The 27723-nt window shown below is 40.9% G+C and overlaps 1 protein-coding gene across 1 annotated transcript in view; it reads right to left on the reverse strand.

The window, feature by feature from the left end:
• The window catches only part of LOC133563638 (tetraspanin-9-like), a 165669-nt gene that overhangs the window by 11129 nt on the left and 126817 nt on the right, over positions 1-27723 (reverse strand). Inside the window, exon 3 of the mRNA XM_061917885.1 lies at positions 26358-26432. Coding sequence (XP_061773869.1) covers positions 26358-26432 — 75 coding nt within the window. The remainder of the gene's footprint in view (positions 1-26357; positions 26433-27723) is intronic.

Raw genomic sequence — 27723 nt, forward strand, 5'->3', positions numbered from 1 at the left:
TTCACTAATACACCCCCATACCATCACACATGTGTAAGTTACCCATGTCTTGTTCACTAATACACCCCCATACCATCACACATGTGTAAGTTACCCATGTCTTGTTCACTAATACACCCCCATACCATCACACATGTGTAAGTTACCCATGTCTTGTTCACTAATACACCCCCATACCATCACACATGTGTAAGTTACCCATGTCTTGTTCACTAATACACCCCCATACCATCACACATGTGTAAGTTACCCATGCCTTGTTCACTAATACACCCCCATACCATCACACATGTGTAAGTTACCCATGTCTTGTTCACTAATACACCCCCATACCATCACACATGTGTAAGTTACCCATGTCTTGGGCACTAATACACCCCCATACCATCACACATGTGTAAGTTACCCATGTCTTGGGCACTAATACACCCCCATACCATCACACATGTGTAAGTTACCCATGCCTTGTTCACTAATACACCCCCATACCATCACACATGTGTAAGTTACCCATGTCTTGTTCACTAATACACCCCCATACCATCACACATGTGTAAGTTACCCATGCCTTGGGCACTAATACACCCCCATACCATCACACATGCTGACTTTTGAACTTTGCGCCTATAACAATCCGTATGGTTGTTTTTCTCTTTGTTCTGGAGGACGCAACGTCCAAAGGTTCCAAAACCAATTTGAAATGTGGACTCGTCAGACCACAAAACACTTTTACACTTTGCATCAGTCCATCATAGATGAGCTCGGGCCCATCAAAGCCGGCTGCGTTTCTGGGTGTTGTTGATTAATAACTTTCGCTTTGCGCAGTAGTTTTAACTTGCAATTACGAATGTAGCGACCAGCTGTAGTTACTGACAGTGGTTTTCTGAAGTGTTCCTGAGCCCATGTGGTGATATCCTTTTACACATTGATGTCGGTTTTGGATGCAATACCGCCTGAGGGATCGAAAGTCTGTAATATCATTGGTTACGTGCAGTGACTTCTCCAGATTCTCTGAACCTTTTGAAAATATTACGGACCGTAGATGATGAAATCCCGAAATTCCTTGCAATAGCTGGTTGAGAATTGTTTTTCTTAAACTGTTGGACTATTTGCTCATGCATTTTTTCAAAGTGGTGAACCTCGTCCCATCCTTGTTTGTGAACGACTGAGCTTTTCATGGAAGCTATTTTTATACCCAATCATGGCACCCACCTGTTCCCAATTAGCCTGTTCACCTGTGGGATGTTCCAAATAAGTGTTTGATGAGCATTCCTCAACATGTCTAGCATTAAAAGATTACAGTTGGTACAAAATGCGGCTGCTAGACTTTTGACAAGAACAAGAAAGTTTGATCACATTACGCCTGTACTGTATATACCTTTATATACATATATACATACATATATACCTATACTGTATATACCTTTATATACATATATACATACATATATACCTATACTGTATATACCTTTATATACATATATACATACATATATACCTATACTGTATATACCTTTATATACATATATACATACATATATACCTATACTGTATATACCTTTATATACATATATACATACATATATACCTATACTGTATATACCTTTATATACATATATACATACATACATACCTATACTGGCTCACCTGCACTGGCTTCCTGTGCACTTAAGATGTGACTTTAAGGTTTTACTACTTACGTATAAAATACTACACGGTCTAGCTCCATCCTATCTTGCCGATTGTATTGTACCATATGTCCCGGCAAGAAATCTGCGTTCAAAGGACTCTGGCTTATTAGTGATTCCCAAAGCCCAAAAAAAGTCTGCGGGCTATAGAGCGTTTTCTGTTCGGGCTCCAGTACTCTGAAATGCCCTCCCGGTAACAGTTCGAGATGCCACCTCAGTAGAAGCATTTAAGTCTCACCTTAAAACTCATCTGTATACTCTAGCCTTTAAATAGACCTCCTTTTTAGACCAGTTGATCTGCCGCTTCTTTTCTTTTTTCTCCTATGTGCCCCCCTCCCTTGTGGAGGGGGTCCGGTCCGATGACCATGGATGAAGTACTGGCTGTCCAGAGTCGAGACCCAGGATGGACCGCTCGTCGGGACCCAGGATGGACCGCTCGCCTGTATCGATTGGGGACATCTCTACGCTGCTGATCCGCCTCCGCTTGAGATGGTTTCCTGTGGACGGGACTCTCGCTGCTGTCTCGGATCCGCTTTGAACTGAACTCTCGCGGCTGTGTTGGAGCCACTATGGATTGAACTTTCACAGTATCATGTTAGACCCGCTCCACATCCATTGCTTTCGGTCCCCTAGAGGGGGGGGGGTTGCCCACATCTGAGGTCCTCTCCAAGGTTTCTCATAGTCAGCATTGTCACTGGCGTCCCACTGGATGTGAATTCTCCCTGCCCACTGGGTGTGAGTTTTCCTTGCCCTTTTGTGGGTTCTTCCGAGGATGTTGTAGTCGTAATGATTTGTGCAGTCCTTTGAGACATTTGTGATTTGGGGCTATATAAATAAACATTGATTGATTGATTGATTGATTCTATCTGTTTTGCCCGCTTTTTTGAAAGATGTTGCAGGCATCAAATTCCAAATGGGCTCATTTTCGAGAAAAATAAAGTTTTCCAAGTATCTTGTGTTTGCAGTCTATTCAATTGAATATAGGTTGAACATGATTTAAAAATCATTGTATTCTGTTTTTATTTACGATTTACACAAGGTGCCAACTTCACTGGTTTTGGGTTTTGTATATACCTGTACGCTTTATCACCCGTAAAATACGATAGTGATGATTTCTGTTCCTGGCAAATTTTTAATGTAAATACTTCACGGTTGATTTGCTTCAAGACTTTATTCATGTCTCATCAATCAATCAATGTTTACTTATATAGCCCTAAATCACTAGTGTCTCAAAGGACTGCACAAACCACTACGACATCCTCGGTAGGCCCACATAAGGGCAAGGAAAACTCACACCCAGTGGGACATCGGTGACAATGATGACTATGAGAACCTTGGAGAGGAGGAAAGCAATGGATGTCGAGCGGGTCTAACATGATACTGTGAAAGTTCAATCCATAATGGATCCAACACAGTCGCGAGAGTCCAGTCCAAAGCGGATCCAACACAGCAGCGAGAGTCCCGTTCACAGCGGAGCCAGCAGGAAACCATCCCAAGCGGAGGCGGATCAGCAGCGCAGAGATGTCCCCAGCCAATACACAGGCAAGCAGTACATGGCCACCGGATCGGACCGGACCCCCTCCACAAGGGAGAATGGGACATAGAAGAAAAAGAAAAGAAGCGGCAGATCAACTGGTCTAAAAAGGGAGTCTATTTAGAGGCTAGAGTACACAAATGAGTTTTAAGGTGAGACTTAAATGCTTCTACTGAGGTGGCATCTCGAACTGTTACCGGGAGGGCATTCCAGAGTACTGGAGCCCGAACGGAAAACGCTCTATAGCCCGCAGACTTTTTTTTGGGCTTTGGGAATCACTAATAAGCCGGAGTCCTTTGAACGCAGATTTCTTGCCGGGACATATGGTACAATACAATCGGCAAGATAGGATGGAGCTAGACCGTGTAGTATTTTATACGTAAGTAGTAAAACCTTAAAGTCACATCTTAAGTGCACAGGAAGCCAGTGCAGGTGAGCCAGTACAGGTATATATGTATGTATATATGTATATAAAGGTATATACAGTATAGGTATATATGTATGTATATATGTATATAAAGGTATATACAGTATAGGTATATATGTATGTATATGTATATAAAGGTATATACAGTACAGGTGTAATGTGATCAAACTTTCTTGTTCTTGTCAAAAGTCTAGCAGCCGCATTTTGTACCAACTGTAATCTTTTAATGCTAGACATGGGGAGACCCGAAAATAATACGTTACAGTAATCGAGGCGAGACGTAACAAACGCATGGATAATGATCTCAGCGTCTTTAGTGGACAGAATGGAGCGAATTTTAGCGATATTACGGAGATGAAAGAAGGCCGTTTTAGTAACGCTTTTAATGTGTGACTCAAAGGAGAGAGTAGGGTCAAAGATAATACCCAGATTCTTTACCGAGTCGCCTTGTTTAATTGTTTGGTTGTCAAATGTTAGAGTTGTATTATTAAATAGAGGTCGGTGTCTAGCAGGACCGATAATCAGCATTTCCGTTTTTTGGGCGTTGAGTTGCAAAAAGTTAGCGGACAGTAGTGTGTCTCATCTGCTTACTCAGGAACGACTGATACCATTACAACATTTGGGCATCGATCCAGTTCAAAGTAGCGTTTGATTTCCCTCCGGAAGCTACCTGAGATTGATAAGCAGTCAGAAAATGAATGGTGGGGTTGCATATTTGCATCATTTATCCAAGTGCGCTGTCGCTTGTGGATACAACTTTGAATAATCACACCTCTCATCCATCGAGCCACCCTTCTTTTTTGTCTCGACTTAAGATGAGACATCTTGGGTGACTTCCCCCCGACAAGGTGCGTCTGCACGCCCTCAGGCAAAGGCTGTAAATCTGTTTCCTTGCGACTCAACTCCAGTAATGTGCTCAGGGTTGTGTCATGTCAGTGGGAGATTAATATCTTATTGGAAGTGTTAATGAGAAACAAAAAGTCAGTAGCTTCATTCTCCCGCAGTTTGCTTCGCCCATGGGGGATTTGACTAACAGCTGCGACAGATTGAGGGGCGCTTCAGATATGTGGTAATTATTATGGGGGAAATAGGCCAGTGGTGCCCAAACCACACTGCACAAGGCACGATTAGATAACCACACCACAACCAATAGGGATATTTACAAGTTAAGACTCCCGTGCACCACTTTGAACCCACTAATGAGTCTCCAATGTGCAGTTGTGTCAATGTCAGATTTACACAGGAATTCTGCCTCATTGGGAAAAATCTAAACATCCTTTCAAAAAAAAAATGGGTGTCAAACTCCATCAAACTGGAGGCTGGGCCACAAAAGTGTTGACTTCAAAAATCACGTTTTAAAAGTGTGACACTTACAGTGACCCTAAGACATGGTGGGTCTTAAGTCTTAATTAATATAAAATTGAATGTAAAAGTGGGGCAAAAAAGTATTTAGTCAGCCAGCGATTGTGCAAGTTCTCCCACTTAAAATGATGACAGAGATCTGTCATTTTCATCATAGGTACACTTCAACTGTGAGAGACAGAATGTGAGGAAGAAAAATACTGAGTTGCATCCCGAGAACACCATACCTACTGTGAAGCATGGGGGTGGAAACATCATGCTTTGGGCCTGTTTTTCTGCTAAGGGGACAGGACGATTGATCCGTGTTAAGGAAAGAATGAATGGGGCCATGTATCCTGAGATTTGGAGCCAAAACCTCCTTCCATCAGTGAGAGCTTTGAATGGTTGACCAAATACTTATTTAATACATTTAAGCTGTGACATTTTTAACAATTTTGAACAGAAATAGTTCATGCACATTCGGATAAATTCTGTATGCATATATATATATATATATATATATATATATATATATATATATATATATACAGTGGGGCGAAAGTATTTAGTCAGCCACCGATTGTGCAAGTTCTCCCACTTCAAATGATGACAGAGGTCTGTAATTTTCATCATAGGTACACTTCAACTGTGAGAGACAGAATGTGGAAAAAAAATCCAGGAATTCACATTGTAGGAATTTTAAAGAATTTATTTGTAAATTATGGTGGAAAATAAGTATTTGGTCAACCATTCAAAGCTCTCACTGATGGAAGGAAGTTTAAACTCAAAATCTCACGATACATGGCCCCATTCATTCTTTCCTTAACACGGATCAATCGTCCTGTCCCCTTAGCAGAAAAACAGCCCCAAAGCATGATGTTTCCACCCCCATGCTTCACAGTAGGTGTGGTGTTCTTGGGGTGCAACTCAGTATTCTTCTTCCTCCAAACACGACGAGTTGAGTTTATACCAAAATGGATACATGGATGATACAGCAGAGGATTGGGAGGATGTCATGTGGTCAGATGAAACCGAAATAGAACTTTTTGGTATAAACTCAACTCGTCGTGTTTGGAGGAAGAAGAATACTGAGTTGCATCCTAAGAACACCATACCTACTGTGAAGCATGGGGGTGGAAACATCATGCTTTGGGGCTGTTTTTCTGCTAAGGGGACAGGACGATTGATCCGTGTTAAGGAAAGAATGAATGGGGCCATGTATCCTGAGATTTTGAGCCAAAACCTCCTTCCATCAGTGAAAGATTTGAATGGTTGACCAAATACTTATTTCCCACCATAATTTGCAAATAAATTCCTGGATTATTTTTCCACATTCTGTCTCTCACAGTTGAAGTGTACCTATGATGAAAATGACAGACCTCTGTCATCATTTGAAGTGGGAGAACTTGCACAATCGCTGGCTGACTAAATACTTTCTTGCCCCACTGTATACTGCTTATGCAATACAGGCTCACCATGGCAATGACAGAGAAGTTAAAAACTTACAGTCAAACTGTTTTTTTTCTACTTATATATATTTTTTTCTGCGGTAAAATGATTTAGTAATCACGAGTTAACACAGACATATCAAATTTCAGTGTCCTCTAAAACTTTAAAAATAAGATTAGCATGTAAATTCCAGGCCCATTGGAGTGTGTGCGGCTCGGCAACTTTGCTGATGTAGAAGGAGCGTATCTGCATACGCCTCGTCGGGCTGCGGGCACAAACATCCTCTGCATCCGTCCTTGTACCAGAAAATGGGATGAGGAGCTTTATCATCAATCTTTCTCCTCTTACTTTGTTTCCGTCTTCTGCTTTCAATCCGGGCTTTATGCGATACTGCTCGCTCATTACTGACTTCTCGCAGAAACGGAGTCACAGGAGAGCAGCCTCTTTCCACCAGCCCGCCCGACAACTACACCCCGCACGCCCACCCCCACAAACAGACTACAATAAAATCACCATGTCGGTCTCCATAGACTCCTCTGCACGTCTTTCATTTGCGGCGTGGAAGTCTTTGTTGGAGTCTGACACGAAACTTAACGATGCAGATTTAAGGCTAATGAGGTGTAGACAAATGACTGTAGAGCGAGCAAACATGAATTTGGTCATGCAACTCTGACCTAGTTTCTCGACTTTTGAGGAAAAACAAACAGAGTTGTGCCACATTCGCCTCCATTCTTCTGATGCACAGTCACTTTTGACCAAAAACTGTCATTTTAGGACAACAACCAAAATCAGCAATGTGTAGACTAAACATTGACTTATGATCGTTTAAAAACAACTAAGATTATCAACTAGACAACAGTACAAGAGTAGCTTGGACAACAATGGTGCCTTCAATCAATCAATCAATGTTTACTTATATAGCCCTAAATCACTAGTGTCTCAAAGGGCTGCACAAACCACTACGACATCCTCGGTAGGCCCACATAAGGGCAAGGAAAACTCACACCCAGTGGGACATTGGTGACAATGATGACTATGAGAACCTTGGAGAGGAGGAAAGCAATGGATGTGGAGCGGGTCTAACATGATACTGTGAAAGTTCAATCCATAATGGATCCAACACAGTCGCGAGAGTCCAGTCCAAAGCGGATCCAACACAGCAGCGAGAGTCCCGTTCACAGCGGAGCCAGCAGGAAACTATCCCAAGCGGAGGCGGATCAGCAGCGCAGAGATGTCCCCAGCCGATACACAGGCGAGCAGTACATGGCCACCGGATCGGACCGGACCCCCTCCACAAGGGAGAGTGGGACATAGGAGAAAGAAAAGAAGCGGCAGATCAACTGGTCTAAAAAGGGAGTCTATTTAAAGGCTAGAGTATACAGATGAGTTTTAAGGTGAGACTTAAATGCTTCTACTGAGGTGGCATCTCGAACTGTTACCGGGAGGGCATTCCAGAGTACTGGAGCCCGAAATGAAAACGCTCTATAGCCCGCAGACTTTTTTTGGGCTTTGGGAATCACTAATAAGCCGGAGTCCTTTGAAGGCAGATTTCTTGCCGGGACATATGGTACAATACAATCGGCAAGATAGGATGGAGCTAGACCGTGTAGTATTTTATACGTAAGTAGTAAAACCTTAAAGTCACATCTTAAGTGCACAGGAAGCCAGTGCAGGTGAGCCAGTATAGGTATATATGTATGTATATATGTATATAAAGGTATATACAGTATAGGTATATATGTATGTATATATGTATATAAAGGTATATACAGTACAGGCGTAATGTGATCAAACTTTCTTGTTCTTGTCAAAAGTCTAGCAGCCGCATTTTGTACCAACTGTAATTTTTTAATGCTAGACATGGGGAGACCCGAAAATAATACGTTACAGTAATCGAGACGAGACGTAACAAACGCATGGATAATGATCTCAGCGTCTTTAGTGGACAAAATGGAGCGAATTTTAACGATATTACGGAGATGAAAGAAGGCCGTTTTAGTAACACTTTTAATGTGTGCCTCAAAGGAGAGAGTTGGGTCGAAGATAATACCCAGATTCTTTACCGTGTCGCCTTGTATAATTGTGTGGTTGTCAAATGTTAGAGTTGTATTATTAAATAGAGGTCGGTGTCTAGCAGGACCGATAATCAGCATTTCCGTTTTTTTGGCGTTGAGTTGCAAAAAGTTAGCGGACATCCATTGTTTAATTTCATTAAGACACGCCTCCAACTGACATCCATTGTTTAATTTCATTAAGACACGCCTCCAACTGACATCCATTGTTTAATTTCATTAAGACACGCCTCCAGCTGACTACAATCCGGCGTGTTGGTCAGCTTTAGGGGCATGTAGAGTTGGGTGTCATCAGCATGACAGTGAAAGCTAATACCGTATTTGCGTATGATGTCACCTAGTGGCAGCATGTAGATGCAGAAGAGCATTGTCACTGGCGTCCCACTGGATGTGAATTCTCCCTGCCCACTGGGTGTGAGTTTTCCTTGCCCTTTTGTGGGTTCTTCCGAGGATGTTGTAGTCGTAATGATTTGTGCAGTCCTTTGAGACATTTGTGATTTGGGGCTATATAAATAAACATTGATTGAAGAGTGCAGGGCCAAGGACCGAACCCTGGGGAACTCCACACGGTACCTTAACATAAAATGCTTAATGTGCTGTGACCAAAGTGGTCTGTTCTGCTCTATAGGTTGCCAGGATGAGCATATGAATTCATTTTTTTTCTCCAACCCAATTTAAATAAACATCTGCAGATCCGTGTGAGGATTATCATTACATCACATGGTCAACACGAGGATAAGAACACTTTGAAAAACTGGTTTAGTCACAGTAGAGCACGGCTATTCAACTGGCGGCCTGAAGGCCGAATCTGGCCCGGAACACCATACCGGCCCCCGAGTACAGTTCAAAAGCTAGGGAGACAACTGTTGTGATCCGATTCCCGGATCCAATCTTTTGTCTATATTTGAGTCTTTGTTTGTGTTTTGATTATTAATTTTAGACTCTTCCTGTTCCGAGTTTTCCACTTCCTGTTCCTGTTGGGGCTTCACGGTGGCAGAGGGGTTAGTGCGTCTGCCTCACAATACGAAGTTCCTGCAGTCCTGGGTTCAAATCCAGGCTCGGGATCTTTCTGTGTGGAGTTTGCATGTTCTCCCCGTGAATGCGTGGGTTCCCTCCGGGTACTCCGGCTTCCTCCCACTTCCAAAGACATGCACCTGGGGATAGGTTGATTGGCAACACTAAATTGGCCCTAGTGTGTGAATGTGAGTGTGAATGTTGTCTGTCTATCTGTGTTGGCCCTGCGATGAGGTGGCGACTTGTCCAGGGTGTACCCTGCCTTCCGCCCGATTGTAGCTGAGATAGGCGCCAGCGCCCCCCGCGACCCCGAAAGGGAATAAGCGGTAGAGAATGGATGGATGGGCTGTTCCGAGTTTTGCACTTCCTCTTTGATCTCGTTGCCATGGTTTCTCATTTGTTCCACCTGCTATGTATTTCGACGCACATCTGACGGCAATTGTTTACTTTGGTATTTAAGACTGTTTTCGACCTCAGTTCGGTCTTGGCTCATGGTTTGCTACGCGCAACTGTCATGTTTGGTTTTCTCTCCCTTGTCTGTTCTGTGCTAAGTTACACCTTAGCTTCTGTGCGCTTGACACGCGCTTCTGTGGACACTTACTTGGACTCTAGTGCTAGCTATTAGCTTTAGCTTTTCGCGCACTCCGGCACGCCTTTACTTTGCTGTTTGTATAAGTGTTATTTTATTTTTTGTATAATAAATCAGATTCTTACCTGCAACCCTGCCTGTCTGGTCCCACTGCATCCTGAGGTGATATCTCCGCGCATCACAATGCGTTTTGAATGTGACAACAACCATGTTTGCAGCATGTTCTTAAAAACGTTTGAGTGCTCCTGTTGTATGGAGGAAATTGGACCACCGATCCTTGCAATGACATTTGAACCTTGCTAGCAAAAATAGAACCCTGGGGTCCAAACATGTGATTTATATCACCTTTAAAGGGGAACATTATCACAATTTCAGAAGGGTTAAAACCAATAAAAATCAGTTCCCAGCGGCTTATTTTATTTTTCGAAGTTTTTTTCAAAATGTTACCCATCATAGAATATCCCAAAAAAAGGCTTTAAAGTGCCTGATTTTCTCTATCTGTAAATCCACCGTCCATTTTCCTGTGACGCCAATACAAAGAAACATGGCGGATAGCACAGCAAGATATAGCGACATTAGCTCGGATTCAGACTCGGATTTCAGCGGCTTAAGCGATTCAACAGATTACGCATGTATTGAAACAGATGGTTGGAGTGTGGAGGCAGATAGCGAAAACGAAATTGAAGAAGAAACTAAAGCTATTCGGCGATCGCCTTCCAACCAACGATTGCATCTTTTGACCAGACCACTGGAGCAATGTAAATCCGTCGATTGGTAAGTGTTTGTTTCGCATTAAATGTGGGTGGAGGGAAAGGCTGGATGCAAATATAGCTACAAATGTACATACAGCAAGCCTAAATAGCATGTTAGCATCGATTAACTGGCTATCATGCCGCGACCAAATTTGTCTGATTAGCACATAAGTCAATAACATCAACAAAACTCACCTTTGTGATTTCGTTGACTTTATCGTTGGAAATGCATCTGCTTTGAGTGTCGCAGGATATCCACACATCTCTATGCCATGTCTGTCGTAGCATCGCCGGTAAAATGTGCAGACCAAACGAGGGACTTTCGCATATTTTGACACTGGTGCAACTTAAATGCGTCGATTGGTATGTGTTTGTTTGGCATTAAATGTGGGTGGAGGGAAAGGCTGGATGCAAATATAGCTACAAATGAGGCATAACAATGCAATATGTACATACAGCTAGGCTAAATAGCATGTTAGCATCGATTAGCCTGCCGTGCTAATCGATGCACACTCCACGCAAATCAACTTGAATCCGTCTCTGTTGGTGTTGTTACACCCTCCGACAACACACCGACGAGGCATGATGTCTCCAAGGTACAGAAAACAGTCGAAAAAACGGAAAATAACAGAGCTAATTTGACCTGTGTGTGTAATGTGTTTGAGAAAATGGTGGATTACTTCCAATTGTGACGTCACGGGTGAAAGGTCATCGCTCCGACAGCGAACAATTGAAATGCGTTTCGATCGCCAAATTCACCCTATTAGAGTTCGGAAATCGGTTAAAAAAACATATGGTCTTTTTTCTGCACCATCAAGGTATATATTGACGCTTACATAGGTCTGCTGATAATGTTCCCCTTTAAGTCCTTTGTTTTTCAGAATGGGATTTATGGACGGTAACAAAGCTGTTGCTGTACCTTGTTTACTTCAGATTCATTCGGTAATGTGTATTTGTTCAACTACTTTAGTTAAAGTTAAAGTACCACTTAAATTACCCTCTGCATTTGACCCATCCCCTTCTTCCACCCCTGGGAGCTGAGGGGAGCAGTGAGTTTGGGAATCATTTTGGTGATTTAACCCCCGATTCCAACCCTTGATGCCAAGCAGGGAGGTAATGGTCCCATTTTTATAGTCTTTGGTTTGACTTTCTGAGGGTTTGAACTCACGACCCAGTGTTACAGTATTTGTCTTATCCATCCAGCTTCTTCCGCTTATCCAAGGTTGGGTTGCGGGGGCAGCAGCCTAAGTAGAGAAGGCCAGACTTCCCTCTCCCCAGCCACTTTGTCTAGCTCTTCCCGGGGGATCCCGAGGCGTTCCCAGGCCAGCCGGGAGACATAGTCTTCCCAACGTGTCCTGGGTCTTCCCCGTGGCCTCCTACCGGTTGGACGTGCCCTAAACACCTCCCTAGGGAGGCGTTCGGGTGGCATCCTGACCAGATGCCCGAACCACCTCATCTGGCTCCTCTCGATGTGGAGGAGCAGCGGCTTTACTTTGAGTTCCTCCCGGATGGCAGAGCTTCTCACCCTATCTCTAAGGGAGAGGAAACTCATTTGGGCCGCTTGTACCCGTGATCTTATCCTTTCGGTCATGACCCAAAGCTCATGACCATAGGTGAGGATGGGAACGTAGATCGACCGGTAAATTGAGAGCTTTGCCTTCCGGCTCAGCTCCTTCTTCACCACAACGGATCGGTACAACGTCCGCATTACTGAAGACGCCGCACCGATCCGCCTGTCGATCTCACCATCCACTCTTCCCTCACTCGTGAACAAGTTTTTGCTCTTATTTCTTTGTTAAAAAATTACGCAAATGGCTATACTGTCCAATAAAAGGTCTGATATTTACCAATGAGAATGTCTAAAATTCAACTATATGCAAGAAGTGGTAATCTCTGAAAGTACAATTAGTTGTTGATGCAAACTACAATTGTTTGGCCTGTTACAGTGGGGCAAAAAAGTATTTAGTCAGCCAGCGATTGTGCAAGTTCTCCCACTTCAAATGATGACAGAGGTCTGTCATTTTCATCATAGGTACACTTCAACTGTGAGAGACAGAATGTGGAAATCTAGGAATTCACATTTTAGGAATTTTAAAGAATTTATTTGTTAATTATGCTGGAAAATAAGTATTTGGTCAACCATTCAAAGCTCTCACTGATGGAAGGAGGTTTTGGCTCAAAATCTCAGGATACATGGCCCCATTCATTCTTTCCTTAACACGGATCAATCATCCTGTCCCCTTAGCAGAAAAACAGCCCCAAAGCATGATGTTTCCACCCCCATGCTTCACAGTAGGTATGGTGTTCTCGGGATGCAACTCAGTATTTTTCTTCCTCACATTCTGTCTCTCACAGTTGAAGTGTACCTATGATGAAAATTACAGACCTCTGTCATCTTTTGAAGTGGGAAAACCTGCACAATCGCTGGCTGACTAAATACTTTTTTGCCCCACTGTATCTATTATGGCAGCGCATAGTTTTTCGAGTGATGCTCAGTATAAACAGTAGGTGCTGTATTGAGTAATAAGTGATTTGGGAGCACACTTGTTGTAATCATTTGCTTTGAGCAATTACAATGTTTAATTATCAAGTCTCTGTCGTATCAATGCACACCAAGCCCCCTAACGAGACTGTGTGGTTAAAAATATGAACAATTTGAGAAAAGAAAAAGTGGTACTGCACAACCTCACCCTAAAAAAATCTTCCATAAAGTCTTCCATCATGGGCTGTACACTCCTTGTGGTTGAATTGACTTTTTTCCAAGTCTAAAAGCTTCTACTTACGGTCTATTGTAGACAGAGGTGGGTAGAGTAGCCAGAAATTGTACTCAAGTAAGAGTACTGTTACTTTAGAGATGTATTATTCAAGTAAAAGTAAGGAGTAGTCACCCAAATATTTACTTGAGTAAAAGTAAAAAGTATGTTGTGAAAAAACTACTCAAGTGCTGAGTAACTGATGAGTAACCTGTTTGTTTAATGATTACGGCAACAAATAATGCACAAAAACATAAAAATAGCAAGGAGCAAATTCATAGCCAGGAATATCTCTTAAGCAACTAAAACAATAATGTATATTATTATTATATATATACATATATATATATATATATATATATATATATATATATATATATATATATATATATATATACAGTATATAATTTATATTTATTTATTTTGCCGTTGTTGTTGTTGACATGTTAAAGGTGTTTTAATGAATATACATGCATGTTTAACACATAGATTCCTATCTTTCACGAAGACAAGAATATAAGTTGGTGTATTACCTGATTCTGATGACTTGCATTGATTGGAATCAGACAGTATAGTGCTGATAACGTCCACGTTTTCAAATGGAGGAGAAAAAAAGTTTCTCCTTTCTGTCTAATACCACATGAAAGTGGTTGGTTTTTGGCATCTTATTTGTCCAGCTTACGTATTCGTTTTTATACACTTTACAAGAAATACATTGGCGGCAAACTCCGTAGCTTGCTAGCTTGTTTGCGCTGGCTTTCGGAGACTCTTATTTTGTTAGCGCAGGCGCGATGGAGCGGCGCTTTTATTGTGAAGACAGGAACTGTGCGACCAGTCTTTAGGCTTTTGACGGGAAGTACGGTTGAAATAAAAAGTGTCTTTCTTCCTTTACACTTTTGATTGATTGATTGAAACTTTTATTAGTAGATTGCACAGTACAGTACATATTCCGCACAATTGACCACTAAATGGTAACACCCCAATAAGTTTTTCAACATGTCGGGTAACCCGTGTGACGGTCACATGACCACCTGGCTCCGTTTGATTGGTCCAACGTCACCAGTGACTGCATGTGATTGGTGAAACGCAGGCATGTGTAGTTCCTACTTTGAATGCGTGTCTGACAAAATCAAAACAAACAAAGCGTGCATTAACAGATCGATTAAAAAAAAAGTAGCGAGTAACGAGCTGATTGTAAATAAATGGAGAGGAGTAAAAGTAGCGTTTCTTCTCCATAAATATACTCAAGTAAAAGTAAAAGTATGTTGCATAAAAACTACTCTTAGAAGTACAATTTATCCCAAAAGTTACTCAAGTAGATGTAACGGAGTAAATGTAGCGCGTTACTACCCACCTCTGATTGTAGATATGTCAGAAAGAGCTGTAGATAACTGCTCCAAAAGCAAAATAAACGGTATAGAGAGAAGGGGAATCACAACCAGAGCTCCCGGATAGCACCTCATTAAATAAGAAATTGGATTCCCTTGTATGCTCGGTAAGTGTAGGCTGGGTTGCCCGGATCAGAATGTTCAACCCTATGAGACCTCTGCTACTATGGTTAGGTCTGGAATGATAAACGCATGATCATGAATTGAACATGTTTTATGTGCCTGCTTGAAGGCTGTGTGGTTGGTGCGAGACATCAGTCACCACGCGTGGGATCAAGACATTTTTATTTGTTAAGGCGTCCAAAGTGAGGTTTAACATCCGAGAAAACCATTTGTTTCACTCTAAGCACCTCCAGTCTAAGATTCAGAGCATGGAAGTTTTGTTCTGATCCAAATTGGTTGATTTTGTTTGTTTGTTGATTTTTTTGTCAAACCTACTGTATTTTCCGGACCATAGGACGCACCGGATTATAAGGCGCACTGCCGATGAATGGTCTATTTTTTAGTCTGTTTACATATAAAAATGTTCGCTTAAAGGAGTCATATTGTTATTATTTTTTTCTGAATTAAAACACTTCCTTGTGGTCTACATCAGTGGTTCTAAACCATTTTTCAGTGAACATGTTTTTAATTCAAGTACCCCCTAATCAGAGCAAAGCATTTGTGGTTGAAAAAAAGAGATAAAGAAGTAAAATACAGCACTATGTCATCAGTTTCTGATTTATTAAATTGTATAAACGTGCAAAATATTGCTCATTTGTAGTGGTCTTTCTTCAACTATTTGGAAAAAAAGATATACAAATAACTAGGAACTTGTTGAAATATAAACAAGTGATTCAATTATAAATAGAGATTTCTACACAGAGAAGTAATCATCAACTTAAAGTGCCCTCTTTGGGGATTGTAATAGAGATCCATCTGGATTCATCAACTTAATTTTAAACATTTCTTCACAAAAAAAAGAAATCATTAACATCCATAAATATCTTTAACATCGATATTTAGCTGTCAACACTGAATATTGCATTGTCGCATTTCTTTTCACAGTTCATGAACTTACATTCATATTTTGTTGAAGTATTATTCAATAAATATATTTAAAAATGATTTTTGAATTGTTGCTATTTTTAGAATAATTTTAAAAAAATCTCACGTAACCCTTGGCGTACTTTCAAGTACCCCCAGGGGTACACATACCCCCATTTGAGAACCATTGGTCTACGTAACATGTAATGGTGGTTGTTTGGTCAAAATGTTGCATAGATGATGTTTTACAGTGTCATCTTCGTTGTAGCGGTGTAGCGTGCAAGGACGGAAGTGGATGCCGTGTCAAAAGATGGAGCTAACTGTTTAAATGACATTTAGACTTTACTTAAATCAATAACGGAGCAGCATCTCCTCATCCGTGGCTCACGGCTGCAATAACGAGGCCGAAAACGTGTCCCGTGAAAAAACGTCCGACCGGAACTCTCTAATAACTAAAGTTCCTTGGGTGAATAATGTAAACTCACTACACCGGTATGTTTTAGCGTTTTCATGGCGAGTTTACTGACAGATATATTGTACAGTAATGTACCCCAGGGATCAATACTGGGACCAAGATTGTTCAATCTTTATATAAACGATATTTGCAAAGTTACAAAAGACTTGAAGTTAGTTTTATTTGCAGATGACACAACTGCTTTCTGTTCAGGAGAGAACATACAGAAGATAATACAAATAATTACGGAAGAAATGAATAAATTAAAAAAAATGGTTTGATAAAAACAGGCTATCCTTGAATCTCAGTAAAACTAAAATAATGCTATTTGGTAACAGTAGAAAAGAGCATCAGACACGAATACAAATTGATGGAATAGATATCGAAAGGGTAAAAGAAACCAGATTTTTGGGAGTATTAATAGATGATAAAATGAACTGGAAATCTCATATACAAAACATACAACATAAGGTGGCAAAAAATATTTCAATAATGAATAAAGCAAAATACGTCCTACAAAGGTCCTGCAGTCCTGGGTTCAAATCCAGGCTCGGGATCTTTCTGTGTGGAGTTTGCATGTTCTCCCCGTGAATGCGTGGGTTCCCTCCGGGTACTCCGGCTTCCTCCCACTTCCAAAGACATGCACCTGGGGATAGGCCCCTCCCACCTCCAAAGACATGCACCTGGGGATAGGTTGATTGGCAACACTAAATGGTCCCTAGTGTGTGAATGTGAGTGTGAATGTTGTCTGTCTATCTGTGTTGGCCCTGCGATGAGGTGGCGACTTGTCCAGGGTGTACCCCGCCTTCTGCCCAATTGTAGCTGAGATAGGCGCCAGCGCCCCCCGCGACCCCAAAAGGGAACAAGCGGTAGAAAATGGATGGATGGATGGACGTCCTGGGCCAAAAATCACTTTCTATTCTCTACTGCTCGCTAGTGTTACATATCTGAGTTATTGTGTAGAAATATGGGGAAACAACTACAAATGTGCGCTACATTCGTTAACTGTGTTACAAAAAAGATCGATTAGAATAATACACAGTGTTGTATATATAGAACATACAAACCCTTTATTTATTGAGTCAAAAATATTAAAGCTCGATGACTTGATAAAATCATCGTCATCGTCTGCGACTTCCGGTAAAGGCAAGGCTATTTTTAGCAGCGACCAAAAGTTGCGAACTTTATCGTGGATGTTCTCTACTAAATCCTTTCAGCAAAAATATGGCAATATCGCGAAATGATCAAGTATGACATATAGAATGGACCTGCTATCCCCGTTTAAATAAGAAAATCTCATTTCAGTAGGCGGGCTTCACGGTGGCAGAGGGGTTAGTGCGTCTGCCTCACAATACCAAGTTCCTGCAGTCCTGGGTTCAAATCCAGGCTCGGGATCTTTCTGTGTGGAGTTTGCATGTTCTCCCCGTGAATGCGTGGGTTCCCTCTGGGTACTCCGGCTTCCTCCCACTTCCAAAGACATGCACCTGGGGATAGGTTGATTGGCAACACTAAATGGTCCCTAGTGTGTGAATGTTGTCTGTCTATCTAGGTGGCGACTTGTCCAGGGTGTACCCCGCCTTCCGCCCGATTGTAGCTGAGATAGGCGCCAGCGCCCCCCGCGACCCCGAAAGGGAATAAGCGGTAGAAATGGATGGATGGGCATTTCAGTAGGCTTTTAAGCCTACACGTATCTGTTATGTGTGACTGCCACCTACTGGTCACACTTATCATTTCACCATCTACCAGATAAAACAGCTTTGAGGTCGGTATGCACAACCAAAAGGATTACGTATATTTGGCGCATCGGGTTATAAGGCGCACTGTCGACTTTTGAGAAAACGGAAAGATTTAAGTGCGCCTTGTAGTCCGAAAACTACGGTACTTAACTTGCGTGAAGTGCATGGAAAAGAGGGTGATTAGCTTCCAGTTTACATGTGAATGGACAAACAACCTTGGCACTTGTACTGTTCTATTTAAACTATTTACATGCACTCTCTCTTTCCGCGGCCTCATTTCTTTCACATCTTTAATATCCCGCTTCTCTCTCTCCTGGGTCTAACTGCTTTCCCTCTCAACCTTCCCCCTTCCTGCAATGTTTTTTTTTTTCCTTTCCGCCCTACATCCTGCTGCACATGCTCTGCTGCTCTCCTTGTCCCCTTGCCAGGTTGCGCTTCCGCATTGTGAGCTAATAAACCTTTACCGTTGTTTGGCTTGGCGTGTCGGGTTGACAGAGAAACAATGAGGTCACAGCGTTAAAGACGGATGGCAATAATCTGGTTTGTGGCCCGGCCATCTGCCGGAGTCAGCTGGTTGCTAACTGCAGGACGTGACTTTATTATAGTGCGGCTTCTGTATGGCATTTGCTGCAGAACGAGGCGAAGGACATACAGCAAAGTCATACCTAAAAGCAGCTTTTGTGCACTTGTCTTGAAAAGTTGGATCAGGAAGATTTTGTAAACGTTTATTTACATGACATAATTGTTTCCAAACAGTGCCTGTAACATGGCAGTAAAATGGCTGATCAAACAAAACAGAAGTCATCGTCATGGACCCACTAGCTGCAGAAGCTATCTCTCTATTCATGCCTGTCTCGACCACTCCTCAGTGCTCGAAGACTGCTTTATGTTTGTGTACTGTTTCATCCAAGACTGCATTGTCCTCTGTTTGTCATCGTCGGCCGCTTTCTGCATTTTGGGGTCACAAAATTGCAGCCATTCGATTTTCTCACAATATATTTTAAATTTTTGGCCACTGTAGCATTACACACACCGTCTGAACAGTAACACTGTGTTTGAATATAGGAAAAAACAAATACTGTACTTTAATCCAGTAGTTCTTTGAAACCCTCGTACCACTAATGGTACACGTACCACAGTTTGAGAATCACTAATTCAGAGGAAATAAAAGTGGGTCATGATTTAATCCAGTGTCTTTCAACCGTTTTTAAGCCAAGGCACATACTTTGCGTTGAAAAAAATCCAGAGGCACACCACCAGCAGAAATCATTAAAAAACGAAACTCAGTTGACAGTAAAAAGTCGTCGCAATTGTTGGATACGACTTTAAACCATAACCAACCATGCATCACTATAGCTCTTGTCTCAAAGTAGGTGTACTGTCACCACCTGTCACATCACGACGTGACTTATTTGGAGTTTTTTGGTCTTGTCTTGCGCTCCTTTTTCAGTGGCTTTTTTTTTTTTTTTTTTGGTATTTTCCTGTCTTCCCGCATCTACTTCGTTTTAGCAATCAATAATATTTCAGTTGTTTTTATCCTTATTTGTGGGGACATTGTTGATTGACATGTCATGTTCGGATATACATTGTGGACGCCGTCTTTGATCCACAGTAAGTCTTTGCTGTCGTCCAGCGTTCTGTTTTTGTTCACTTTGTAGCCAGTTCAGTCTTTGATCCACAGTAAGTCTTTGCTGTTGTCCAGCGTTCTGTTTTTGTTCACTTTGTAGCCAGTTCAGTCTTTGATCCACAGTAAGTCTTTGCTGTTGTCCAGCGTTCTGTTTTTGTTCACTTTGTAGCCAGTTCAGTCATTGATCCACAGTAAGTCTTTGCTGTCGTCCAGCGTTCTGTTTTTGTTTACTTTGTAGCCAGTTCAGTCTTTGATCCACAGTAAGTCTTTGCTGTCGTCCAGCGTTCTGTTTTTGTTTACTTTGTAGCCAGTTCAGTCTTTGATCCACAGTAAGTCTTTGCTGTCGTCCAGCGTTCTGTTTTTGTTTACTTTGTAGCCAGTTCAGTCTTTGATCCACAGTAAGTCCTTGCTGTCGTCCAGCGTTCTGTTTTTGTTTACTTTGTAGCCAGTTCAGTCTTTGATCCACAGTAAGTCTTTGCTGTCGTCCAGCGTTCTGTTTTTGTTTACTTTGTAGCCAGTTCAGTTTTAGTTTCGTTCTGCATTCCCTTCCGTAAGCTTCAATGCCTTTTCTTAGGGCCACTCACCTTTTGTTTATTTTTGGTTTAAGCATCAGATACCTTTTTACCTGCACACTGCCTCCCGCTGTTTCTGAAAGCTACACAACAATTAGATACCTGCTACCACCTACTACTATGGAAGAGTATTACACAGTTACTATGCCGAGCTCTAGACAGCACCGACGCTCAAAAACAATACATCATTTGCAGGCTATAATCACTGGTTTGCAAAAAAATATTTTTAACCCAAATAGTTGAAATTAGATCATTTCCCACGGCACACCAGACTGTGTCTCACGGCACACTAGTGGTTGAAAAACACTGACTTAACCAAACCAACCAAATGCTAAATTTAAGAACCCGTGATCCAGACGATTGCGTAACCAGATGGACTGCACTAAATGGAAAAACAGCCACGGACAGACTTAATAAGTGTGAGGAAGAAGAGGACGTTTCTCCGATACAATACCAGCAGGTGGAAACGGTTTTAAGATGGATTATGGCCGAATCGACAACCATGAATAAGGGAATTGGAAAGACTAAATGGGTGTCGCAGGCGTCTGTCAATATATGTTTAAAAGGAGCCGGCTGTTGTTCGTCTTCCAAACGTGTTAATAAATGCCTTGTGATCAGGAGATCAAGTAGCAGAAGACGATTAACGATTCCTCTGATCACAGCCTCTAACAGATGAGGAGACCCTCACACGGCATAGCAGATTCCACGAGAGGGAAGAAGGCTAACTGGACACTCATTTTCCTGTAGCTACATTAAAGCATGCGATGAAGACAGCCTTTTAGTTTTGTGTTCTGTTCTTTCTTTCTAAGGACGTATGGAGAATATATTGGTTATTGGAAATACATTTTGTAGGTATCAGTATTACTGTGGTTCGGTTTCACATTCCTTTGGGTTTAAAACTGCAGCAACACTTACATTTTTGGCAAATAGGAGCGACGTAAAAGACAATTGTGGATCACTGAAAGAGATGTAAATGAGGTACTTGTTTCTAAAGGACAACTCAAGGTTCCCAGGAAGTCAAACTTAGCAAATTCTCTGTGCTACGTTTTTCTACCAACTTTGTGCGACTTTACAGGTCACAGGCAGAGCTCTCTGTTTGAGTTACATATGGAGGATCAAGGTGAAGATTTTTTCCTCCACCAAAGTTAGCCAATAATATTAGCGAGATAAGACTCAGACTTATTTGCTCCTGGCTGGGTGTGCCTGGAGACCTGATCTAAATCTAAGAATGGATTTACAGCTAAATGAATTCCTTTATCTGTTTGGAAGACTAAGTTTGAACAAACAACTCTAAACAGAGATGGAGAATTAGCTACAGTCCTGCCGGGATTGAGATAAATAGTCAGACAATATTTCATGTATTGTTATGTAGTCAACATTTATTATTTAATCACTCATTACCATATATCAATAAGGACCATACAAAACGGAAATGCATTTGGTCTTGGCTATGTGTGGGTGTATCTATCCATTTATATGTGTGTGTATATATGTATATAAACATGTATACACATATGTACATATATATATATATATATATATATATATACACACACATATATACACATATAGACAGATAGATAGTACTTTATTGATTCTTTCATATGTACATATATATACACACACACACATATATATACGGTATATATATATGTGTGTATATATATAGATATATACATATATATATATATATATATGTGTGTGTGTGTGTGTGTGTATATATATATATATATATATATATATACACATATGTACATATATATATATACATATATAGATGGATGGATCGTACTTTATTGATTCTTTCATATACATATATATATACACACACACATATATATATATATACACATATATATATATAAATACATACATATATACATACGCATATGTATACATGTATATATACATACATATGTACATATATATACATACAGATATACTTATGCATATATGTATATATATATACTTATGTGTATATATTGACATATACTTATGTATATATGTATAGATATATACATATGTATATATACTTACTTATATATATGTATATATACTTATGTATATATATTTATACTTACTTATATATAAATACTTATATATATTATGCATATATATATATATAAACATATATATATATACACACACATATATATGTATATACACATATACATATAAATACATACATACATATGTATATACATACATACATACACTATTGTAAATATTGGGTTTTACATACATACATACACATAAATACATATACATACATACATATACACTGTACATACATACATACATACATATACACAGTACATACATACATACATACATATAGATATACATATAGGTCGCGCCAAACTTTAAATACATCCAATCATTTCATAAAGTTTAATACAAATAATGCCATTATCGCAACACTTTTTTTTTGTAAAGTAAATCTGTACAGACGATATTGCCATTAAAATTATTCATATTATTTGACCATGTGTCTCAAAAAGACAGGCTAAAATATAAAAAATAAATATAACAATAAAAAATAATTAAAGGTGGTCCATCAACCCCTCGTTAGATTTGTTTGATATTCAATACTGTATGGTGCTTTATAGTGTGTTCAAAGTATACAACATTTACTAAAATATGGACTGTTGTCAAGGTTGGAACCCATTTTTCATGTTTCTTTTGTTTATTATGTATGAATTTGCTTTAATAAACTTACTTTTAAATTTACGAACCCCGTTTAAGAATCTAATACGTTCATAAATCAAAGTTCCACTGTAATGGGAGAAAGAAAAAGCACTAAGGGACTGGATTAGACCCCAGGTGGAAAATGTCTTGCGTCTGTGTGGGGGAGTGTGTGTGCGTGCGTGCGTGTGTGTGTGTGTGTGTGTGTGTGTGTCTGTTAAAGAGTGCTTGTGTACATTTTGTGTTGAGCAGTTTAAAAAAAGTTTAATATTTAACATTTGCACAAAACAACCAAACTGTCCAGTTTCATGTTGGGTGCATATTATTGTAAGGCACAACGATTAAAGATAAAAAAAAACGTATGTTTGCGATTAATTATGAGTTAACAATGGACATAATGTGATTAATCAATCCATCCATTTCTACCGCTTATTATCGCGATACAATTCAATTCATCTGAAAAATTTGAATTGAAATAGGGCTACATTTATTGTTTATTATAATAATCGATTGATTAATCGAGTGATCTGATACAACACACTAGGGTTGTACGGTATACCGGTATTAGTATAGTACCCCTATGCTAATGAATCATATTCGGTACTATACCGCCTCTGAAAAGTACTGGTCCTTGTAAGTTCCTTGCCAATATCATCCCTGCAGGACGAGGAATAGCTAAACATGCTTCACTACACACCGTAGCTCACCGTAGCCAAAATGTAAACAAACGCCATTGGTGGATCTACACCTAACATCCACTGTAATGATACCAAGTATGGTAGCGTATCTAGTCGATACTACTATTATTATGTCAATATTTTTTAGCATCACAACATCTTCTTTTGTTTTTTAAAAATGTATATCATGTTTAGAAACTCAGGGAATATGTCCCTGGACACATGAGGACTTTGGATATGACCAATAAATGATCCTGTAACGACTTGAATCAGATTGATACCCAAAATTGTGGTATCAATCAAAACTAATGTAAAGTATCAAACAACAGAAGAATAAGTGAGTATTACATTGTAACAAATGTGTGGATAGAACATGTTAAAGGGGAACATTATCACCAGACCTATGTAAGCGTCAATATATACCTCGATGGTGCAGAAAAAAGACCATATATTTTTTTAACCGATTTCCGAACTCTAAATGGGTGAATTTGGGCGAATTAAAAGCCTTTCTGTTTATCGCTCTGGAGGCAATGACGTCGCCGAGGTAATACAGCCGCCATTTTCATTTTCACCACATTGTAAACATTGGGTCTCAGCTCTGTTATTTTCGACTATTTTTCGGAACCTTCGAGACATCATGCCTCGACGGTGTGTTGTCGGAGGGTGTAACAACACTAACAGGGAGGGATTCAAGTTGCACCACTGGCCCCAAGATGCCAAAGTGTCTGCCGCCAGACCCCCATTGAATGTACCAAAGTGTCTCCACATTTTACCGGCTACGACAGACATGGCACAGAGATGTATGGATAACCTGCAGATGCATTTGCAACGATAAAGTCAACTAAATCACAAAGGTGAGTTTTGTTGATGTTGACTGCCAGCTAATCAGACATATTTGGTCGTGGCGTGACTGCCAGCTAATCAATGCTAACATGCTACGCTAATCGACGCTAACATGCTATTTACCGGCGGTGCTAAAGCAGACATGGCACAGAGATGTATGGATAACCTGCAGATGCATTTGCAACGATAAAGTCAACGAAATCACAAATGTGAGTTTTGTTGATGTTGACTGCCAGCTAATCGATGCTAACATGCTACGCTAATCGATGCTAACATGCTGTTTACCGGCGGTGCTAAAGCAGACATGGCACAGAGATGTATGGATAACCTGTAGATGCATTTGCAACTATATTGCGTTTCCTTCCACCCACATTTAAAGCGTAAAAAACACTTACCAATCGACGGATTTAAGTTGCTCCAGTGTCAAGAGATGCGAAAGTCCTGATCGTTTGGTCCGCACATTTTACCGGCGATGCTAACGCAGCTATTTACGGCCATGCTATGGCTATGAATAGCGTCAATAGCTATTCGCTCAATAGCTTCAGTTTCTTCTTCAATACTTTCATACTCCAACCATCCGTTTCAATACATGCGTAATCTGTTGAATCGCTTAAACCGCTGAAATCCGAGTCTGAATCCGAGCTAATGTCGCTATATCTTGCTGTGGTATTCCCATTGTTTGTTTACATTGGCAGCACTGTGTGACATCACAGGGAAATGGATAGTCGCATTGCAAATAGCGAAAATCAAGCACTTTAAAGCTTTTTTTAGGGATATTCCGGGACCGGTAACATTTTTAAAAAAACTTCAAAAAATACAACTAGCCACTGGGAACTGATTTTTATTGTTTTTAACCCTTTTGAAATTGTGATAATGTTCCCCTTTAAAAGAGAAAGTAAGCAGATATTAACAGTAAATGAACAAGTAGGTTAATTTTTTACCACTTGTCCTCAATAATGTTGACATAATAATAGAATGATAAATGACTCAATATGTTACTGCATAAGTTAGCAACTAAATTAGGAGCCTTTGTTTGCTTACTTACTAATAAAAGACAAGTTGTCTTGTATGTTCACTATTTTATTTAAGGACAAACTGGTAATAAGTAACATGTGTTTAATGTACCCTAAGATTTTTTGTTAAAATAAAGCCAATCATGCAATTTTTTGTGGTCCCCTTTATTTAGGAAAGTAACGAAAAGTATCAAAATAATATCGGTACCGCAAGCTTTTTGAAATCCAATGACTTGATTGGTCCTTGACGACTGAGCTCAGTGCTCCGTCACTGCTCATCGTATGAAAAAACATTTGTTGCCTACAAGACGGCCTATTTGTGGAACAATTTGACGGAAGACTCCATCAAACCCCAGACAGCACAAGGATATCAATAATCTCTCCAGCTTTAAATGTTGTCATCTGTCGTCAGCACATGTCTGCACACCTAACTTGAACCGAAGAGGGGTCATGGGAAATGTGCTCCGGAGCACTTGTGGCAACTGGCAGGGATCAGCCTGCATTTTGCCTTCTAACCTTTGACAGCGGACGACCTCTGCTGAGAATGTGGATGCTTCTCATGCATCCGCACCCCTCTTTGCATTTCCTTTTTTTTTTAGTCCCATACGCTCCTCGACATGTGGGAGACGTCACTTTTACAAAGTAACCGGGGAGGGAAAAAAACCAAGAACGGAACGTCACTCAATTCAGATAGCAGGGAAAACAAATTGAACTCACCTTATCCGTGTACACAAAGAACAGGATGACTAATATCACTTCTGCCAGGAGAATTATCAGCAGGACGATGAAAAACTGCCAGAAAAGAGAAAGAAAGAATCTTTTTTAGACATTTTTTTTCCATGGGATGTCAAGCCAACAAAAGACAGAGAGAGAAATACAAACACTGCAAAAAGTGCAATCTAAGTAAGATGAAATATCTCAAATAAGGATGATATTTGCTTATTTTGTGAATTATATTTTATATAGCGCTTTTCTCTAGTGACTCAAAGCGCTTTACATAGTGAAACCCAATATCTAAGTTACATTTAAAGCAGTGTGGGTGGCACTGGGAGCAGGTGGCTAAAGTGTCTTGCCCAAGGACACAACGGCAGTGACTAGGATGGCGGAAGCGGGAATTGAACCTGCAACCCTCAAGTTGCTGGCACGGCCACTCTACCAACCGAGCTATACCGCCCTCTCTCTTTTCTGTCTGATAAGATAATTCTTCTCTCTCAGCAGATTTAATGTTAGTCTTTTACTTGCTTTAGGGCAGGGGTCTCCGACACGCGGCCCGCGGGCCAATTGTGGCCCGCGAGACGTTATTTTGCGGCCCCCACCTTAATCGGAAAGTTTAGTGTTTTTGGGCCCGCGAGTTTTATATGAATGGCGCTTGCGGAGCTGAAGGAATCTACAGCTCCGTTATTTTAGCTCGGTTGGTAGAGCGGCCGTGCCAGCAACTTGAGGGTTGCAGGTTCGATTCCTGCTTCCGCCATCCTAGACACTGCCGTTGTGTTCTTGGGCAAGACACTTTACCCACCTGCTCCCAGTGCCACCCACACTGGTTTGAATGTAACTTAGATATTGGGTTTCACTATGTAAAGCGCTTTGAGTCACTAGAGAAAAAGCGCTATATAAATATAATTCACTTCACTTCACAATCACGGTGTGGTATGTGGCTCCCGGGGGCCGAACATTGACGTCACTTGCGTGATGCAAGCAGAGAAACGTTTTCCCGCTTTTCCACTAGACCCCCACGCAGTCTTCTTCCCTCACTCGCTCGCCCGCCTGATCTCTTTCTCTCTCTCCATCACTGTATGTGTGTCTCTTTCTCGCTGTAAACAGTCCGGGCCGGGGAGACGAGTTTTCCGGTAGCTTCCGGAGCACTCCGCCGAAGGACCGAGCAACAATACAAAACTGTGGTGCACTGGACCCCGGCGCTGATACTCTGGCAGAGAGTCGCTGGGCGAATCAGGCGTGTAACACGTCAGTCTTGATGTTAGCCCGATGCTACCGTACCTGTAAACTCCACGGCAAGCAACCCCCCCGTTGTTCTCCTAACTGATACGATTTTTGTTATTTGGGTCCAAAATGGCTCTTTCAACAT

This window comes from Nerophis ophidion, linkage group LG12 (genome assembly GCF_033978795.1).
Source record: "Nerophis ophidion isolate RoL-2023_Sa linkage group LG12, RoL_Noph_v1.0, whole genome shotgun sequence".
Taxonomy (NCBI): domain Eukaryota; kingdom Metazoa; phylum Chordata; class Actinopteri; order Syngnathiformes; family Syngnathidae; genus Nerophis; species Nerophis ophidion.